At 42.8% G+C, this 18,651-nt stretch overlaps 1 protein-coding gene across 4 annotated transcripts; it reads right to left on the bottom strand.

Moving 5' to 3' along the window:
- Positions 1-2,535: 2,535 nt before the first annotated feature.
- LOC106568666 (nucleolar transcription factor 1-A) lies at positions 2,536-14,750 on the bottom strand. 4 transcript variants are annotated; one of them, XM_014139183.3, is made up of 19 exons: positions 14,605-14,750; positions 14,099-14,280; positions 13,825-13,908; positions 13,520-13,675; positions 13,191-13,255; positions 12,906-13,026; positions 12,651-12,761; positions 12,219-12,340; positions 11,717-11,858; positions 11,347-11,388; positions 11,088-11,225; positions 10,527-10,688; positions 10,071-10,199; positions 8,968-9,053; positions 6,000-6,189; positions 5,628-5,675; positions 3,979-4,122; positions 3,301-3,402; positions 2,536-3,126 (listed from the first exon to the last, which is right to left on the bottom strand). In XM_014139183.3, the coding sequence occupies exons 1-19, from the start codon at positions 14,663-14,665 to the stop codon at positions 3,052-3,054; spliced, it is 2,160 nt and encodes a 719-aa protein (XP_013994658.3). In that variant the 5' UTR covers positions 14,666-14,750; the 3' UTR covers positions 2,536-3,051. The 4 variants fall into 4 exon arrangements, with proteins under 4 accessions (XP_013994658.3, XP_013994659.3, XP_045549772.2 ...); XM_014139184.3 differs by having other exon boundaries at positions 3,301-3,399; XM_045693816.2 differs by having other exon boundaries at positions 10,089-10,199.
- Positions 14,751-18,651: the final 3,901 nt, after the last annotated feature.

Genomic DNA, 18,651 nt, shown 5'->3' with positions numbered 1-18,651 from the left:
GTAATGTTAAGTCATGCAGTGATTTGCATGGACAAATTGCAAATTGGTGTTTGATACTGGACTTGCTGACAATGACCCGTTTTATTTCAAGTTTTTTTCTCAAAGCGATACAAATATTTGTAGAGACAGTCCATTACCTTTTTACACGACCCCAAACACTTGGACTTTGTAAGGTAGGCAGAAATGGCTTGTGGGATTTCTCTCACGTCACCCCGCTCCTCCGCTCTCTCCACTGGCTTCCAGTTGAAGCTCGCATCCGCTACAAGACCATGGTGCTTGCCTACGGAGCTGTGAGGGGAACGGCACCTCCGTACCTTCAGGCTCTGATCAGGCCCTACACCCAAACAAGGGCACTGCGTTCATCCACCTCTGGCCTGCTCGCCCCCCTACCTCTGAGGAAGCACAGTTCCCGCTCAGCCCAGTCAAAACTGTTCGCTGCTCTGGCACCCCAATGGTGGAACAAGCTCCCTCACGACGCCAGGACAGCGGAGTCAATCACCACCTTCCGGAGACACCTGAAACCCCACCTCTTTAAGGAATACCTAGGATAGGATAAAGTAATCCTTCTAACCCCCCCTTAAAAGATTTAGATGCACTATTGTAAGTGGTTGTTCCACTGGATATTATAAGGTGAATGCACCAATTTGTAAGTCGCTCTGGATAAGAGCGTCCGCTAAATGACTTAAATGTAAATGTGGTTTCGTCTTTGCTCTCAGTTTATGTAGCCGATCAGGAAGGGAATAGGGTAACGCCAAGGATTTATATTTACACTAGAGGACTGATAGAGGGCGCTGTGATGAAGTTACCGTGCCTTCATCTTGGCACTCCCCAGGCAAAGCTAAATGCAATTGTTTTAAGGTCATACCAAGGATCATTTTACTATTTGATTTTGGCTTAAGACCCCTTGAAGTATGGAAGGAGAAAAAAAAGTACATTATTTGATAGAAGAAAGAAATTGGGCCTTACTACTATTAGCCCATGCAAACACATTGTATAACATTCACTACATGAAACAGCTAGCCCCCCCCCCAAACAAAAAATCTAAAGGAAGTTTGTTCTGAAGTGTCTGTCCTTTATCTGAAAGATCAGGATTTTTGTTTACGTGTATCTAACCCCTTTCTTTTTTGGCACTAAACAGTGTCCATATATACTTCCGTACATTTTTTTCAACTGGTACCAGGGGACCTTCAGACAAAGCTTGAGGCCAAAACAACCGACTTGTACGTGTTCGCGAGAGTCATCTTTCCATGGAGGATTCATAATAGTATGTAGGCCAAACTGTTCAGATGCCACAGACAATTTTGTGAGAAGATCGATTTTCGGGATGTCTCATGGTCTGACAAACACGGCTCTGTCTTTCACCGCGGATGCGGTGGATTGAGATGCATCCAATGTATAAATTACAGATTTTTATGGGGATGTTATGCTAATTACATTTCCGCAGAGTTGTGGACAGACCTTACGGGGTTTATATTAATGAATGCATTTGTAAGGATCCATGGGCTGTTCTGAATGCTTGTTGCAAGTCTTTACAAAGCACTATGCACAGGTGTTTGTATTTATTGGTATCACTCCTGGTACAGGGGATGTGTGGCTGTATGTGTATTATATCTGGGGAAAGACAAGTTTGAAGATTGTTTGTTTATATATATATATAGAAATGTCTATAAAAGCAACATGTAATTTTTGTTTTGTGAATTATGTACATTTTACATAAAGACAGTATGAGCAATTGTAATGAATGTTTAATGGAAAATTGCATGACTTAGTTTTGAATTGACATTGATGCATCAGAATTTAAAGGTGGACTATGCAGCTATCACTGCCATCTCCTGGTTGCAAATATTCTAATAACAAGCTAGTATATAGTGTAGAGAATCAATGTACCATCTAAACTGCTGAGAAATATATTTTCAGCTGTTTGAAACTGCTATGCAAAAACTGAAGAACGGGAAGCATAGAAATAGATCTACCGTGTCTTAGACTTGCTTTCAGTGAGTGATGGATCTGTAACACACATTTGTGAATTTGGTCAGGTTGCCCAAAAAGTTATTTTGCAGATGTGTTCAGAAAGGGATACTTTTGCAATGTCAAATACTGAAGCTTAGTACATACAGGTACTAACAATTGTTTAGGGAAATCGACTATTGCCAAGGTTAGTGGAAAAAAGTATGGCTGTATTTTGTGGATCGTCCCTTCATAGAAATGTCTAATGCTGCGTTCATGCCCAAGTAAATTACCAGTTGGATGCATTTACATTTTAAACTTGTGTTTTGTAGCATGTAATTTCCTTAGGTGACAGAGGTCCGCATGTGTGAAAAGTCAGAGCTCAGGGATGATGAGACTAGTTTCCCACTAATAAGTACACTTTCAAGTGCCACTTGGTTATGAACGCAGCATAAGTTATGTATTATATGGAATAGGTTGCAAACCTACCCCATCAGTAACAGAGCTGAGCATACTTCTTACATTAAAGCTCTATAAATCCAGTACAATGAAATATACATCAATTAACGGTTGAAATCACACGAAGAATTCACGAGAAAAAAGTGCATTTTATTTTAGAGGGTTTGACCAGATGTTTCAATGGAGGGAAAGCAGCAACAGTCCTCCCTCTGCACGGACTGTTAGACCCAACGACAAAAAAACGGCAAACTCCTCAATATGCCCCTCCCAGTCAAAAACTCTGTAGAAACCAGTCTTGTTCAAAAACATAAAAGCCTCAACCGCTTTAATTAGAAATTTCCTTCAAAGTTTAAAATAAGAAAATGTCGCAACAAGTTCATAATAAACACCTAGAAAGGCATTGAACGTGTAACAAAGCCCCTGTAAAAGATCTCGTCCCAGTTGAATAAAAGTGCTCCAGGTCAACAGGGGGAGCATGACTTTTCCATTCCTCCCTTTATTTCATCTCGCTTTCTCCAGTCTCATTTCTCCTTGTGAGAAAGAGGTGGGAGCAGCCAATGTGTGAGCGATTTGATGACGCCGCTATAACTGCGCCTGACTCGCGAGGAGGTGTGTCCCGCACAGCCCCTCCTATTGGGGGGGTGGCTAGTCTGAGTCCGAGTCACTGCTGTCCTCTGAGGAAGAGCTGCTGGAGCCCTCGGATGGGTCGTCGTCATCATTCTAGAGGACAGAGACAGTAGAACATCTGGGTCAAATCCATTTTACTATTAGTGCTGTGTTTGATTTCGATTGGTTCCATTGTACTAGGCAATCAGATCACTCAAAATGCAAACTCAGGTAAACTAAGCACACCTCAAATACTTTAAGTCTACACTAAAGCATAGTGCCGTTTACCTCATCATCATCATCTTCGCTGTCGGAGCTGCCGGACGATTCTTCATCATCAGAGTCTGACGAGTCCGTCTTATCATCCTCGTCCGAGTCGGACGTATCCTGCTGGAGAGCACAGGGTCACGCCTTTACCGCAAACTCACACGTTTACAGAATGGTGCACAGCATACACACTTATAACAGCACATGGAATACACAATTACAGGACAAACACGATAGCATAACAAATACCACGCACACAAAACACCCTAAGATAACAGGTTAAACACACAAACTAAAAGCATGTAAGAGTAACCAGTGTCATACTCCAACTGCCACAGACAAAATGCAGACAGCCTTAATCACAGTAGGGACTACTAAAGCTCACAGAGGAATCCAGGTCTTGATGATCTACCTTAACTCAGGGTTTCCCAAAGTACTGGGAGCCCCCTGGGTGGACATCTTGGTTTTTGCCCTAGCACTACACAGCTGATTCAAATAATTATACTGTTTAGTGCCCGGGGGGCCCCTGCTTTAACTTATCCTAAACCATTAAAATTGCAGGAGCCCACACACACAGCCCAGGGTACCACAGTCTGACCACCACCCATGCCGCTGCCTGTGTGTAAGTGAGTGAGTGTGACTAACGCTTGTGTGTGTGCGTGTGAGAGAGAAGCAGTCTAGCGAGAGCGGCGGAGTTACCTTGGCCCGGTACGCCATGGCCCGCTTGCCCCCTCCGACCCCTACTGCTGCGGCTCTGGCACCTACCGCCTTCCCCTTCACTGTCGCCATCATACACAGCTTGGCCCCCTGGGCGCCCCGCGCCTTGGTGGTGCTCCGCCGTTTCTGCATGGGGGGAGCGGGCAATTGAGACGGGTGGAGGCGAGATTGGGAAGGAGGGAAGAGGAGGATGGAGGAAGGTGGGTGGGTGGTGAGGGAGAGAACAGGGCGGCAAAGATGGAGGGTGGGCAGCACACAAACACGGTTCAAGTTCAAAGCAATGATGATTAGTAGCTAGATGCTAATATGATTACGTTTTTTCCCCCATTCAAATGCAGTAATGTTAGATGCCCGCTTGTGCATACAGATAGTCACTATTGCAGTCACATCAGGCTACAAAGACAGAACAAGGCAATTTAATCTAAATCAAATATATTTGGTGTCAGCTTTTAGTACTCCAGCTGCAGAGAAGAGAGTAGCTGTAGCTATGGCATATGAAGGATGTGAATGGGGAATACAACTATTATAGCATTAGTGTTAGGGGTTATACCAGGAGTATGACAGGTTATAGCAGAAGTGTGAAGTTCTACAGCTGCACCATCGAGAGCATCCTGACTGGTTGCATCACTGCCTGGTATGGCAACTGCTCGGCCTCCGACCACAAGGCACTACAGAGGGTAGTGCCTACGGCCCAGTACATCACTGGGGCCAAGCTTCCTGCCATCCAGGACCTCTACACCAGGCGGTGTCAGAGGAAGGCCCTAAAAAATTGTCAAAGACTCCAGCCACCCCAGTCATAGACTGTTCTCTCTACTACCGCACTGCAAGCGGTACAGGAGCACCTAGTCTAGGTCCAAAAGGCTTCTTAACAGATTCTACCCCCAAGCCATAAGACTCCTGGGGCGGCAGGTAGCCTAGTGGTTAGAACGTTGGACCAGTAACCGAAAGGTCAGCTCAGGGATTTGATTCAGCAACAAGGTAGAAATCTGTCGTTCTGCCCCTGAGCAAGGTAGTTAACCCACTGTTCCCCGGGTGCCGAAGAAGTAGTGGGTGTCGATTAAGACAGCCCCCTGCACATCTCTGATTCAGAGGGGTTGGGTTAAATGCAGAAGACACATTTCAGTTGAAGGCATTCAGTTTTACAACTGACTAGGTATCCCCCTTTCCTGAACAGCTAATCAAAGGGCAACCCAGGCCATTTGCATTGACCCCCCCCCCCCCCCCCCCCCCTTTTAGGCTGCTGCTACTCTGTCTACGCATAGTCACTTTAACTCTACCTACATGAACATATTACCTCAATTACCTCAACCTGTGCCCCCACACATTGACTATACCCCCTGTATTGTTATTTTACTGCTGCTGTTTAATTATGTGTTACTTTTATTGAAACAATTTTACTTATCTATTTTTTACTTGACACTTATTTTTCTTAACTGCATTGTTGGTTAAGGGCTTGTAAGTAAGCCTTTCACTGTAAGGTCTACACCTGCTGTGTTCGGCGTATGTAACAAATACAATTTGATTTGAAGGGTTATAGCATGAATGCATGTTTGTGGCATTGTATATGAAGTGCTATGTTGAATGAGGGTTGAGTGGGATGTCAAGAACATATTTGAGAGAGTGCAACTCACTGTGGTGGAGAACTCTTTATAAACCGCTCGCTCCTGGGGAGAGAGAGACTGAAGGGGAAAAGAGAAAGAAAGACGAAAAAAATAGTAAGGGGGAAGAAATGACAAAATAAATTCTGTTAAGACTGATTTCTTCCAAAGCCTCTGATGTTAACATTTGATCTATCATTTCAACTGTTTAATGATTTTATAAGAATACAACACAGGTTATAAGTTTGCGTCTTGTATCAATGTCTCCTTATGCGATCTCTCATTCCGTTTGATATTTTAATGCTTATTTGATTATTTTCAGGCAAGGTGACCTTCGGTGTCCACTGTTCAGAAAGTTGCCTAACAAATAGTCATTCTTTGACCCCAAAGATTACCCTCCCTTACCTTGACCCAGGCCTCCAGCTCGGCCTTGTACTCAATCTGCAGCTCCTCCACCAGCTTCTTGTACTTGTCCTTGTGACTCTGGCTGAGCTTGTGCCAGCGCTTGCCGATCTCCACCATGCGCTCCTTCAGGCTGAAGTGGTTCAGCTCGCCGTTGGTCAGCAGCTCCTGGGAGAACATCTGGTAGCCGCTCCTGCAGAGAGAGAGGGAGAGAGCGACGAGGAGAATGGTTTAATTCAAGATTAATTACATCCACAGATCACTCAATACAAACTAAAGGTGTGAACATTTAAATGAAATGTAATCCTTAACATTAAGAAAAAAAATCCCTAAACAGATTTTTTTTTTTTTAAATCACAGTGCAGTTATCACAAAATGACCACTAACAGGTCCCACTCCTCATCATAAAGGGGAATATTTAACAAAATAGGCCTACCTAACGCAACAATGCTGTAATATTAGTAAGAAGGGATATGCAGCATCTTTCAAATGATTTGCCACAGATACAAAGCACGACACACATCTTTAACAAAGCGCTGATTACAGAAATGATTGCAGTTGATATGTGGCCAAATGAAGGACTGCCAAGCCCATTTGAGCCGCAACTCGCGCTACTGAAACAGGTGCGTCTCTCATCAATATCACTGTTCACCATTACTCCTATTCCAACGGGGTGTTATTCTCTTTATAGTGGGAGTTGAGACATACAGCTAGCAGCATTAGAAAGCTACATTTCTTCCCCTTTTAACCGGTAGATACCCACATTTGGTGCTTGTTTTATTTTGCCCTGTGTTTCATTTGTGAGTTTAAACTTAGTGGGCAGGATTTTGTTAAACATGAAACAAAGTAGGCCCCTAGAATAATGAATACACAATTTGCCTCCATCAAAACAATGTTTTTGTTGCATATTTCAGTCTGGAACCTGTCTAAGGTTATGGGGGTTGTAACCTATTCTAAAAATGGCACACTATAGCAGTTTGCAAAAAATCCTAAAATAAACCTAGCCAAGACTGGTCAGATGGAAATTGAGTGAGAGAAACGTAAATGGAAGGAAAGGAGAATGTAGGGAGAAGAGGAACTGATCACTTGGCTGTTTACTCTTTGTTGCGAGTCGCTAATGCACACAATGAAATGGAAGGAAGTCAACATGAATTAACGGTTGTCTTCAGGATAAAATGTCACCTGCCCAAAGCAGATTTTGTGTAGATTGTTGACCAAATATTACAATTAAATCCATTTAATCCCACTTTGTAACACAACCAAATGTGGAAAAAGTCAAGGGGTGTGAATAATGTCAAAGTGGAAGAAACATTTGAACACTAATATATTTTGATTAGTTACATATTACACCCCGAGTCAATACACGTTAGAATCAACATTGGCAGCGATTACAATCTGAGTCTTTCTGTGTAAATCTCTAAGAGCTTTCCACACCTGGATTGTGCAACCTTTCCCCCAATCGTCAAGGTCTGTCAAATTGATCATTGCTATACAACCATTTTCAAGTCTTGCCATAGTTTAGACATAAATCTGCTTGAAAATCTAACTCGGAACATTCACTGTCTTCTTGGTAAGTAACCCCAGTGTAGATTTTGCCTTTTAAGTTATTGTCCTGCTAAAAAGTGAATTCATCTCAGTGTCTGGTGGAAAGCAGACTGAACCAAGTTTTTCTCTAGGATTTGGCCTGTGCTTAACTCCATTCCATTTATTTTTCATGCTGAAAAACTCCAGTCCTTACCAATTACATGCATACCCATAACATAATTCAGCCAACACTATGCTTGAAAATATGGAGAATGGTACTCAGTAATGTTTTGTACTAGATTTGCTGAAAACATAACATTGTGTATTCAGGACAAAAAGTTAATTGCTTTGCCACATTTGCAGGATTACTTTAGTGCCTTGTCACAAACAGGATGCATCTTTTGGAATGTTTATTCTGTACAGGCTTCCTTTTCACTGTCAGTTAGGTTAGTGTTGTGGAGTAACTACAATGTTATTGACCCATCCTTCAACTCTAACTGTTTTAAAGTCACCTTTGACCTCATGGTGAAATCCCTGAGCGGTTTCCTTCCTCTCCGACAACTGAGTTAGGAAGGACGCCTGTATCTTTGCATTGACTAAGTTAATTGATACACCATCCAAAGGGAAATTAATAACTTCACCATGCTCAAAGGGATATTCAATGTCTGCTTTTTTTATTTGTACCCATTTACCAATAGGTGCCCTTCTTTGCAAGGCATTGGAAAACCTCCCTCTTCTTTGTGGTTGAATCTGTGTTTGAAATTCACTGCTCGACTGAGGGATCTTACAGATAATTGTATGTGTGGGGTACAGAGATGAGGTCGTCATTCAAAAATCATGTTAAACACTATTATTGCATACAGAGTGAGTTCATGCAACTTATTTAGCATATTTTTACTCCTGAACTTATTTAGGCTTGCAATAACTTATTGACTTAAGGGTTGAATACTTATTAACTCAAGACATATCAGCTTTTCATTTTTAATTAAAAATCTGTAAACATTTTGAAAAACATAAATCCACTTTGACATTTTGTGCTATTGTGTGTAAGCCAGTGAACAAAAACTCTAAACATTTTAAATTCAGTCTGTAACACCAAAATGTGGAAAAAGTCAAGGGGTGTGAATACTTTCTGAAGGCACTATATAAATTGATAAAAAGGACCTACACAATTAGCAACACACAAAAGTAAGTGAATCTAAGAGCTTCTAGACATAAAGTGCCCGAATAAGGTGGTGAACGACATGAAAAATGAGCAAAACAATGATAGTGAGAGGGTGTGGAAAAATAAGAAAAGAAAATAAGACATTTGGGGAAAAGGGACTGAGCAAAGAGACAGAAAATGAAAAAGAACATGGGCCAGGATAAGCCAAGAAAAGAAACCATATGATAAAAAGACAGCAGTAATAGCAATAACACTGAAAAGAGTCGGCGTGTGGATACTCACACTGGTGGCTTCTTGGGCTCCCCTTCAAACTTGGGTTTCCTCTGGCCTGCTCCTGACTGGGGCGTTCTAGACTCCAACAATTCCCTCTGTGGGACAATAACTGTTATTACACCACAAGCACAGTCCACCACACACACACACACAGGGTGTAGTGGACATGTCAAATACTTGGAATACTATCCCAAGGGTTCCATTGTATCAGGAAAATTAAATCAAGTATTTGACCCAGGTCAGCAATATGGTTAATGGTATGGCTCATGAAAATTACACACAGGGACAGTTGAATGGATAATCAATAGAAATACACATTACATACTTTTTTTTTTACCCCTTTTTCTCCCCAATTTCATAGCATCCAATTGGTAGTTACAGTCTTGTCTCATCGCTGCAACTCCCGTACGGACTCGGGAGAGGCGAAGGTCGAGAGCCACGCGTCCTCCGAAACACGACCCAACCAAGCCACACCGCTTCTTGACACAATACCTGCTTAACCCGGAAGCCAGTCACACCAATGTGTCGGAGGAAACACCGTACACCTGGCGACCGTGTCAGCGTGCTTGCGCCAGGCCCGCCACAGGAGTCGCTAGAGTGCGATGGGACAAGGACATCCCTGCCAGGCAAACCCTCCTCTAACCCAGACGAAGCTGGGCTAATTGTGCGCCACCCCATGGGTCTCCAGGTCACGGCCGGCTGCGACAGACCCTGGACTCTAACCAGGATCTCTAGTAGCACAGCTAGCAACTGCGATGCAGTGCCTTAAACCACTGTGCCACTCGGGAGGCCCTCACATTACATACTTCAACAGTGTGCAAACAGTGACATCCAGCAAACAAACACACAAATGTCAAGACTCTGGTACAATGGCAGAAAGCAGAAGAAACAAAGAAGAACGAGAAAAACTGAGATCACTCAAACGCATTCAGACGGGACGGATCCACCAACTCCACTCTCCGTCGGGGGTAGCTTGGAGGAGGGTGTGCGACGAAGAGGGATGATGGAGAGAGAGGAAAGAGAAGGGGCAGGGGGTGGGGAGGGCAACCAACATTTTGACATTTCTTCAGCACAACCGAAGAAGACAGCGGTCAAAACGTCTGGTCACTGACCACGGGCCGGTACTGAACCTCGTATCGCTTCTGGTCATCAGCCGCCTTCTTGATCCACGGGATCTTCTCCTTCTTCTCCATGGCCTTCCAAGCCGACTCCATGGCACTCTGGGCCTTCTTGCGGTCACTCTGTAACCACAAGACACGGGACACAGAATTTTTATCCCACCTTAGCTCTGTATGGATTAAAGCGCATCCCTAGATGCAGTACGGCAGGGGTCTTCAACTGGCGGCCCGTAGGCCACAACTGGCCCACGAGCCAATTTGATTTGACCCACCAAGGTATACCGTGTTTAAAAATTTTATGTTATGTTGTTGGGAAAGATAACTACTTTAATATAAATGTGAAACACTAAAACCAAATAGAAAACTATAAAAATGTTTATGGACCTACAGTTTATAAAAAAATGTTTTTATCTAGGGCTGTTTTGCAGACACAAAATGTTGCTCTCTCACCCTGTACTTGGCCAGGTAGTCTCCTATGATGCTCTGTTGCCACATCTCCTCGGCAGTCTTGGGCGTCTCAGGGATTTTGGTCCTCTTCTTGCCGTCGCGCTTCTCTTTCGCCGTCAGGCCAGCGTGCACCCAGTGCTCCAGCTCAGCTTCGCGACAGCACTCCTGAAGGAATGCAATAGAGACAAACCTGGCGTCAATGCAGGTGACATATACATTGTGTACTTAGTACACCTATAAAACAGAGGAGGCTAGTGGGAGGATAAATAGGAGGACGTGCTCATTGTAATGGAATAAATGGAACAATATCAAACTATGTTTGAGGCTGTTCCATTTTTCTATTACAATAAACCCGTCCTCCTATAGCTCCTTCCACCAGCCTCCACTGCTTTAAAATGTAAACGATCCACCCTCACTGTATCTTATCAGCTCAAACATCCCCATGACCCAACATATGAAATACTTAGTAAACCTTACTTGTGACTGACCAGGTGAAAAAAGCGTTTACTGTAACTTAGAAAGCTATATCCCAACTTGCCAAGTGGCTGATAGGTGGTGACATACCTGTTGTAGTTTTGTGAGACCCACCTTGGCAGAGGGGGACTTGGCTCCATGCGGGCTGCCAGCAGCCCCCACGCCAAGCCGCGAGCCCCCCAGCTTCTCCTCCGTCATCACGCGGTCCCTCTCCTCCTCCGGGAGACTCTGGGGAAACAGAACCGACAGAGGCTTTCATAGACTTCCACTTCTAAAACTCAGGTCAGCTAAGCATGTGTAGTGTGATATGTACAGTACTACGGATATGGTTATATTCAGTTCTACTTACCTCTAGAAACCTCTGTAGGTCAATTTCATACTGCTTCTTTTTCTGTAGCCAGAAACACCAGCAGCAGGGTGAAAGAAAGAGCATTTCTCAGATTTGTGAATGACAAAAACTTTGTTATCATGACAGAAACCCTTTCAAACCTTCACAACACTTCTAAACAGGTATTTCTCTATATTTTCTGCAAGGTTTCCCAGAAGCAGCATGACATGGCAGCAAAAAACAAACAATTGAAACCAATAGAGGCCAAAATACTTGAAGCAGCTATTAAAAAGAAGCAGAGGACCTAGTCCAGGACTTGTTTACGAAATGAAAGAGGAAAATACTGGTGTTTCATTGCATTTCCTCATGAACAGAGCTGAACAAGACTGACCTGCTCGCAGCGTTTCTGAAACATGTCCTTCTCCTTCTGTGTCATCATCTTCCACTGCTTACTGCACAGCACCATGCGCTCCGTACTGGGAACATCCTTCATGTTCACCATCAGCTCGGCACAGTATAGGGAGTAACCGTTCCTGAAGACCGAAAACCATTAGCTCAGCGCCATAGAATTCAACTACACCACAGGTCTTTAAACCCCACAGAAACCAAGAGCTAACTTACTGTTTGCAAATAAATAAAGGATCTCCTATCCATAATCTCTGGATAAAAAAAAAAGGAGGGCAAAAATCCATTTTGGTCTTTACAGAACTGCCTAGAGACCACAGGGGTCTGGCAGTGGTAGCGCTGCCGACACTGGACCACATATTTCCTGGCGACGGGGGATTGAGCGCCACCTCAGTCGCTTTTCTGTGCCCCTATACATTCTTCTACCCTCCCTCCACTTGCCCACTGTTCTTTCATTCAAATAATGTGACTCCGATCAAGCAACTTACGGCGGTGGTTTGGTTGGCCTGCCGTCAAACTTGTCCTTGAGCTGCCGCTCAGCTTTGGTGAGGACGGACTTGACGTGCTCTTCAGCATCTGGATGGGCCTCTTGGTAGACCTTCATACTACCCTGTAGAGAACCATAGATTCAATCAAACGTTTTGGTTGACAATGAGAAATTATGGACAATTTCCTCATCAAGACTTAATCTGTGAAATTGTCGAAATCGATTGTGACTTTCGAAAAGGGATTAAATACTATTTATTTAGAATGTGCATGTGCATGTTACTCTCTAGGCAGTGTATATCACGCATGATGAAGTGGAAAATGTGCTGGTTTACTCTACCAGGAAAAGGTAGTAAAGGATTACCAAGTTGTGTCCTGATAAGGTGCTATACTATGGAATATTTACTCTTGACCCTTCACCTCTAACCTCTTACCGCATAGTCTTTCTGCAGCTCCAGGGCCTTGCTGATCCATTTTAGTCTCTTCTTGTCTGAGAGCTGGGACCACTGTCTTCTTAGAGCCTCCTTCAGCTCCTTTTGGCTCACCTGGTAACCCCAGAGAAAGGAAAGGCATTCATCATTCACCACAAAGGATTCCAACAGGGACATTTTCTTTTGAAGCACAACACTCAACAGTTCCATTCAGTGAAATCCCAGACTTAGCTGGATGGGTCCTCTGCAAACACTCACATCAGGGTGGAGCTTCATGTAGGTCTTCTTCTCATGGTTGTACCACAGCTGCTGGGGCGTCTTGGGCTTCTCAGGAAGGTCCGACTTCTTTCTCTCCTCTATCAACTCCGGGTGGTCCTCTCTGGACGTGAACAAGAGCAAAGACGTTATGGGTGGTATACCCTTTCAACAAACAGATAGAGGAGTGATCACTTGCGTGTTTTTTTTTCAAGAGGAAGTTAATTTGGCCACTGAACACTAAGTAACTTGTTAACCGGCTTGAACGAGACAGAAAATGCCACTCACTTGAATCGGGCCATATTCTTCTCAAAGGACTCCTTCTCTCGCTGAAACTCTGTGATGTACTTTTGCTGTGGGGATCAGAGAGTAACCCTCAGTCAATTAGCTATTAACTGAAAAACTAAACAGAGCTGCTACAATTGAAGAAGTATAGCTGTACAGAAAGCTATCAAATCTGAAGCAAGAAAATAAAAGTAATTAGTTCAGGTAAGTGTATTCACAAACCACTCAGTTTTCTATACAGTGATGTCATGTTTAGATGCGAGAGCGGCTTTGAATTAAATAAAGATTATCCCAAAGGCATAATGAAAGAGCATGGCAGAGTTGATCATCACCTTTTTCTTGTCTGGGAGCTCCTTGTATTTCTTGGACAGAATCTTGGTGAGGTCAAGGTTGCTCATCTCCGGGTGGATCTTGGCATACTTAGCTCGCTTCTCCATAAAGAACCGGAAATACGGTGTAAGGGGTTTCTTTGGGAAGTCTGGGTGTGTCTAATAGGGTGGAAAACAGAATAATTGTCATTCATATGGTAGCAGGCGTGAGATTGGCAACAGTATTGTGAATGATCAAGTCTTCTCCTCCAAATAACCCTAGTATTTCATGGAATGTCATGAGTACAAGGTATAATCTGATTCTTTACCTTCAATTTCTTCCCTTTGTAAGGGTTCTTCACAAACTCAATGACGTCAACTATGAGCTCTGTCATAGTCCTAAACTTCCGCACCTGAAGACAGTATCAAATAGATAAAAAATGGAAATTCTGTTGTAAACATTTTCATAGTGCCATTTTGCCAGTAGATTGAGACTACAGACATTTTTTTTCTGCAATTTCTGTGACACTCTTCCCTCCACAGATTCAACACAGAAAATAGATTTCCTGCTTTTGTGATTGGCTGAAATTGTGATTGGCTAACCTCAGTAGACACCTTCGCCCACTTCTGTTTGCACATGTCGCCAGTAAAGTCTCCGAAGCAGACCTTCTCCCAGTCAAAGTGGGACTCTGTGGTTTTGTATTTCATGGCATCACCATCAGGCAACAGGCTCTGAATCCTCTCCAAAAGAGTGAGGCAGTCCTCCTTACTCCATGCATCCACAACTAAAACATAGACAAACACACAACCATCAAGCAACATCAAAGAGCATGTGTTTCATTTGTTTTGACTGGCCCCTTTAGTAGACACAATAAACCTCAAGCTGACCCTGGAATAGATAAACAACTGACAGACATACCTAAGTAAATGTCAAACACATTGATCATTCAAAGTCAACCAGAATTCAACACAATATTACAAGATAAAAACATACTCCTACATCTAATTACATAAGCATGAAGGAAGGATACACAAAATTGAAAAAACTATTACTAGAAGAAATAATATAGCTTGTGGTTGATGAATGGTGGTTTGATTATTTGGCCTACCTGGCTCAGTTTTTATCTGAATGGTCTGGGAGGCAGAGGGCACACTGCTGCTGCCGTTCATGGTGCAGCTCAACTGACTGCCGAATACGTGTAGACCTTGCCGTGAAATGTTTACCTACAAGCCTTTAAGCAACAGTGTAGTTCAAGAATAGTTAAGAAAACATTTACCAAATAAACTAAAGTAAAAAAAATATATAAAAAAGTAACACAATAAAATAACAATAACGAGGCTATATACAGGGGGTACCGGTACAAGTCAGTGTGCAGGGTACAGGTTAGTTGAGGTAATTTGTACATGTAGGCAGATATTCCAATATGTAAAGATATTGATCTACACAAGAAGATTTCTCAAATTCAAGAACTGACTTTTGACGTTCCAACCACGGGTCCTAATACGTTATCCTATGGTTATGTCCACGACTAAATATGTTCAAAAACATTGACACGGAGAGGGTGCACGTCGTGCCAATTATTCAGCTGACGAAGGCCAAACGTCTTTACTACAAGTAGGCTAACCAATAGGCCATGCACAGTTGCCAGGGGGTGTTCCTAATGTTTGGTATAACAGGCGTCACTGTGCACACAGGTTTCCCCTGGGCAACTTCAGACTATAGGCATACACTCTTAAAACGGCCATGATGCGTTATAAGCACAACCAAATGAAGAAACTCTCTTTGCACTGTTGACCGCGAAGAGACCTGGGACTGAGTCCCTGTCAGTCTGCCCTCCGAATTTGCTGCAAAGTTCTACTGCGTAGCCTAGGTGAACACCTTACATAGTCATAGTCTAGAACCCCTGTATATAGCCTTGTTAATTGTTATTTTATTGTTACTTTTTTTACTTTCGTTTATTTAGTAAATAATGTCCTATATGGACCTGCCCTCCAAATTTGCATCACCGCTATTTTGCAGCCCATTATACACCAAACCCAGACAAAACCTTCAGCAGCCCACTAAATTGAGTACCCATTACCTGTAAGCTACAGTGGGCAAGGGACTTTAAATTAGACTATAGCATATCAGCATTATAGGCCTATCCAACGGCTGTGTGAGGAGTGAAGCAGGGATCATCCGCAAACGTGTCTGTGGGAAAAGAAGCAATTCAAGGACCCCTCCTGAGTGTGGTAACATCTCACAGCAACAACTGGCAAATCTGGTGCGGTCCATGAGGAGATGCACTGCAGTACTTAATGCAGCTGGTGGCCACACCAGATACTGACTGTAACTTTTGATTTTGACCCCCCTTTATTCAGGGACACATTATTCAATTTCTGTTAGTCACATGTCTGTGGAAGTTGTTCAGTTTATGTCTCATTTGTTCAATCTTGTTATGTTCATACAAATATTTTCACAAGTTTGTTGATAGTGAGAGAACGTTTCTTTTTTTGCTGAGTTTATATATATGATCACTGGTGACCAATGATCATAGGCCATAGAAATAATCACTGATCTGACATGACTTGGTTGGTAGCCTTGCATAAAATCTATTTTCACGCATCTATCGGTGATGTCTTCAAGGATGGGAGGAATGAAGGCTGCATAGGTTATCCCAAAACAGGGGCATCGTCTCGACGCACAATCCTTCGACGCAAACCGTGCATCAGGCTACATTCACAAGATAATACGTTTAGGCCTATTGGGCTACTTCATTGGAATTGTACGCAAAACACCATGTCGTTAGGCAGATTTGTAAATGAACCATCCATTTCGACATATTGGCTAGGCCTAGCTGTTAGATTCTCTATGCAAGGTGTTGGCATATGCAGGGGATTGAGGATAACATTGTAGTGAATTTGAAGGGAAGCCTGTAGGGACTGATGCACACAACTCCATGTCTTCGCAGTCAGTGACAGTACCCTTCATTTTCAAAGGAATAAAGATACTTTTCTAAATTATCAAAACAATATCATAATCTCAATTTTACAGTGTAGAAAATGTATCAATTAAAAGCGGCTTTATATTAATCAATTTAAACATGTGGATCAGAAAATAGAGAACTTAAGAAATTGAAACTAACATCAAATCTGAGTGTATTAGATCATTAGACTAATAAGCGTTACATGGACCCTCGGCCCAAGTCCATCCTATCCATCTATCTATCTATGCTACCTTTATCATATGAGAGAACAACATTGCGTAGCCTACTTCAGGGCAGTGGCACACAATATGATAATTGTAGGACCGATCAATGTATTGTTTCATCGTGTGGTTTTTCAATGGCAGCAGAACTATTTTTTATTGCAGATATGAAAATAAGGTCCTTATGCTTCCAGAACTGTACCGCAAGCGCGTGTTAATGTTTAGACCAAGTTACAGGGCTCTTAACATAACTCCCGTACAGAAGACACCTAGGTCTAATGACAATATGTAATGGAACGGAGTCATGATCAGGGGCTAGGGGCCGATTAGTTCCGCGGCCAGGCTGGCCTTTTTCTGCTTATTTTCATCAGGCCCCTGACCGAAAGCCTAACTAACCGCGACTGGTTTGGTATATAGGCTAGCCTTGGTAGATAGCCTAGGCGGAGGGAGCGTTTTAGAGAAGGGAATAGAATGTTGGAACAGCTTTAACATTCCATGGCGGCGGGCTGAATCGAACTGCCAGAAAGTGCGCGACTACCCCCGCTCGGTGGCGCAGCTGTGCACCCGACCGAGGCGCCGCTTTCTCGGTGTATAGGCTAGTGTTATGGCCCGCTCACAAGGTCAAACTTCGGAACACACACAACAGATCCTCCAAACTTATTCGAAAACATAGGCATACATTACACACAAAAAAACTTGCCACATGCATGCATTTTACATCTACCGATAGTTTTAGGCTGTTAAAAGATATTCCCAAAATGTATGAAAATATATACAATGCTCATCATATACTTCATTCAAATATTTCGAGGGGCCGTGGCATTGTTAATGTAATGTACTTCTATTTTTGAGTCAAGGCTACTCATAGCCTTGTAAATTTGTCTTGGGAACACCGACCGTTTTCTGCTTTCTACCCCAGTAATGGCGCCCTTATTCCGGCAGGAGTCAAAACGCAGCTTCCGCTGGCACGAAAAGTATTCTTACCAAAACACATCTTTAAAAATAATATATTATACAACGAAATGTTAAATAAAAAAAACGCTCAGTCGACTTAATTTCTTATTAGCAGCCTGGATGTGTAGGACACGTGCATTTTGGTAGTATAATTCGTTATTTTGTGAAAAGTCGTTTTAATTGTATAATTTGGAGGAGATTGCACAATTAACTGTCAATGTGGTTTTATAAACTACCAAAAAGAGTAAGTGCACATTTCAGAAACGCTTATAAAGTGAGGATTTCCTGAAAAACAGATACGCGAGCGGGCGCATCTGTTTGCTCTTGCCCCAAAGCTCTCACTGCAGAGCCGCCATGAGTGTTACAAAGACTGGGGGAGACACGACTTGAAAATCGCTTATAACGTCGTCAAAACACAACTTTTCACTCACCTTTCGTGACAGTTAGAAACCAGCGTTGATACTAAAAATCAAGGTATTCGTGTTAATTATTTTAGGGCTGTTTAAGTGTCTATTTTTCAGCCGTAAACCCCAGGGAGTCAGGTTGAAACGGATCCGACAAAAGAAGCGTCTGTTTCGGTATGAAACCCCGCCCAGCGCCGCAGGGGGAGGAACTCCAAGGGAAAACATGCGAGAAAAAAGGAGACAAAGACGGCAGTATTTCATAAGAAATTGTTTGATTGTGGTTCTGTAATATCTTTAATGAATAACGCATTTAGTTTACACATTTTATCAATTTAAAATCATTTCGATATTTGTTGACAATTCATGATTGTATTTTATTCTTATAGTGATTATCAATAGTGTGTTATTATTTAAAATACTTAATTGTAACTAGACATTTATCTGCCACCCCCTTCATTTTAGCCAGAGTCCATGACGTGCTAAACCGATTAGCCTATCCTCGGAATAACAAGCCACAATGGGACTTGAGCGATCCAAGGATGGATGGAAAGTTTCATTCAAGGCTCGGATTCGAAAGGCAAGGGAAAATAAATGAACCGTTCAAGGAGCTT

This window comes from Salmo salar, chromosome 14, assembly GCF_965601325.2.
Source record: "Salmo salar chromosome 14, fSalSal1, whole genome shotgun sequence".
In the NCBI taxonomy this organism is placed as follows: Eukaryota; Metazoa; Chordata; class Actinopteri; order Salmoniformes; family Salmonidae; genus Salmo; species Salmo salar.
Note: the sequence above shows the minus strand (reverse complement) of the source record. Positions and strands in the feature narration are given on the sequence as shown.

What these genes read in the sequence shown, in the direction of transcription:
- LOC106568666 (XM_014139183.3), bottom strand. Translation starts at nt 14,665, where the DNA reads ATGAACGGCAGCAGCAGTGTGCCCTCTGCCTCCCAGACCATTCAGATA. An exon ending in CCATGGCGTACCGGGCCAAG is followed by an intron (nt 3,403 to 3,978) that starts GTAACTCCGCCG and finishes TGTGCTCTCCAG; the next exon opens with CAGGATACGTCCGACTCGGA. An exon ending in GCGAAGATGATGATGATGAG is followed by an intron (nt 3,127 to 3,300) that starts GTAAACGGCACT and finishes TCTGTCCTCTAG; the next exon opens with AATGATGACGACGACCCATC.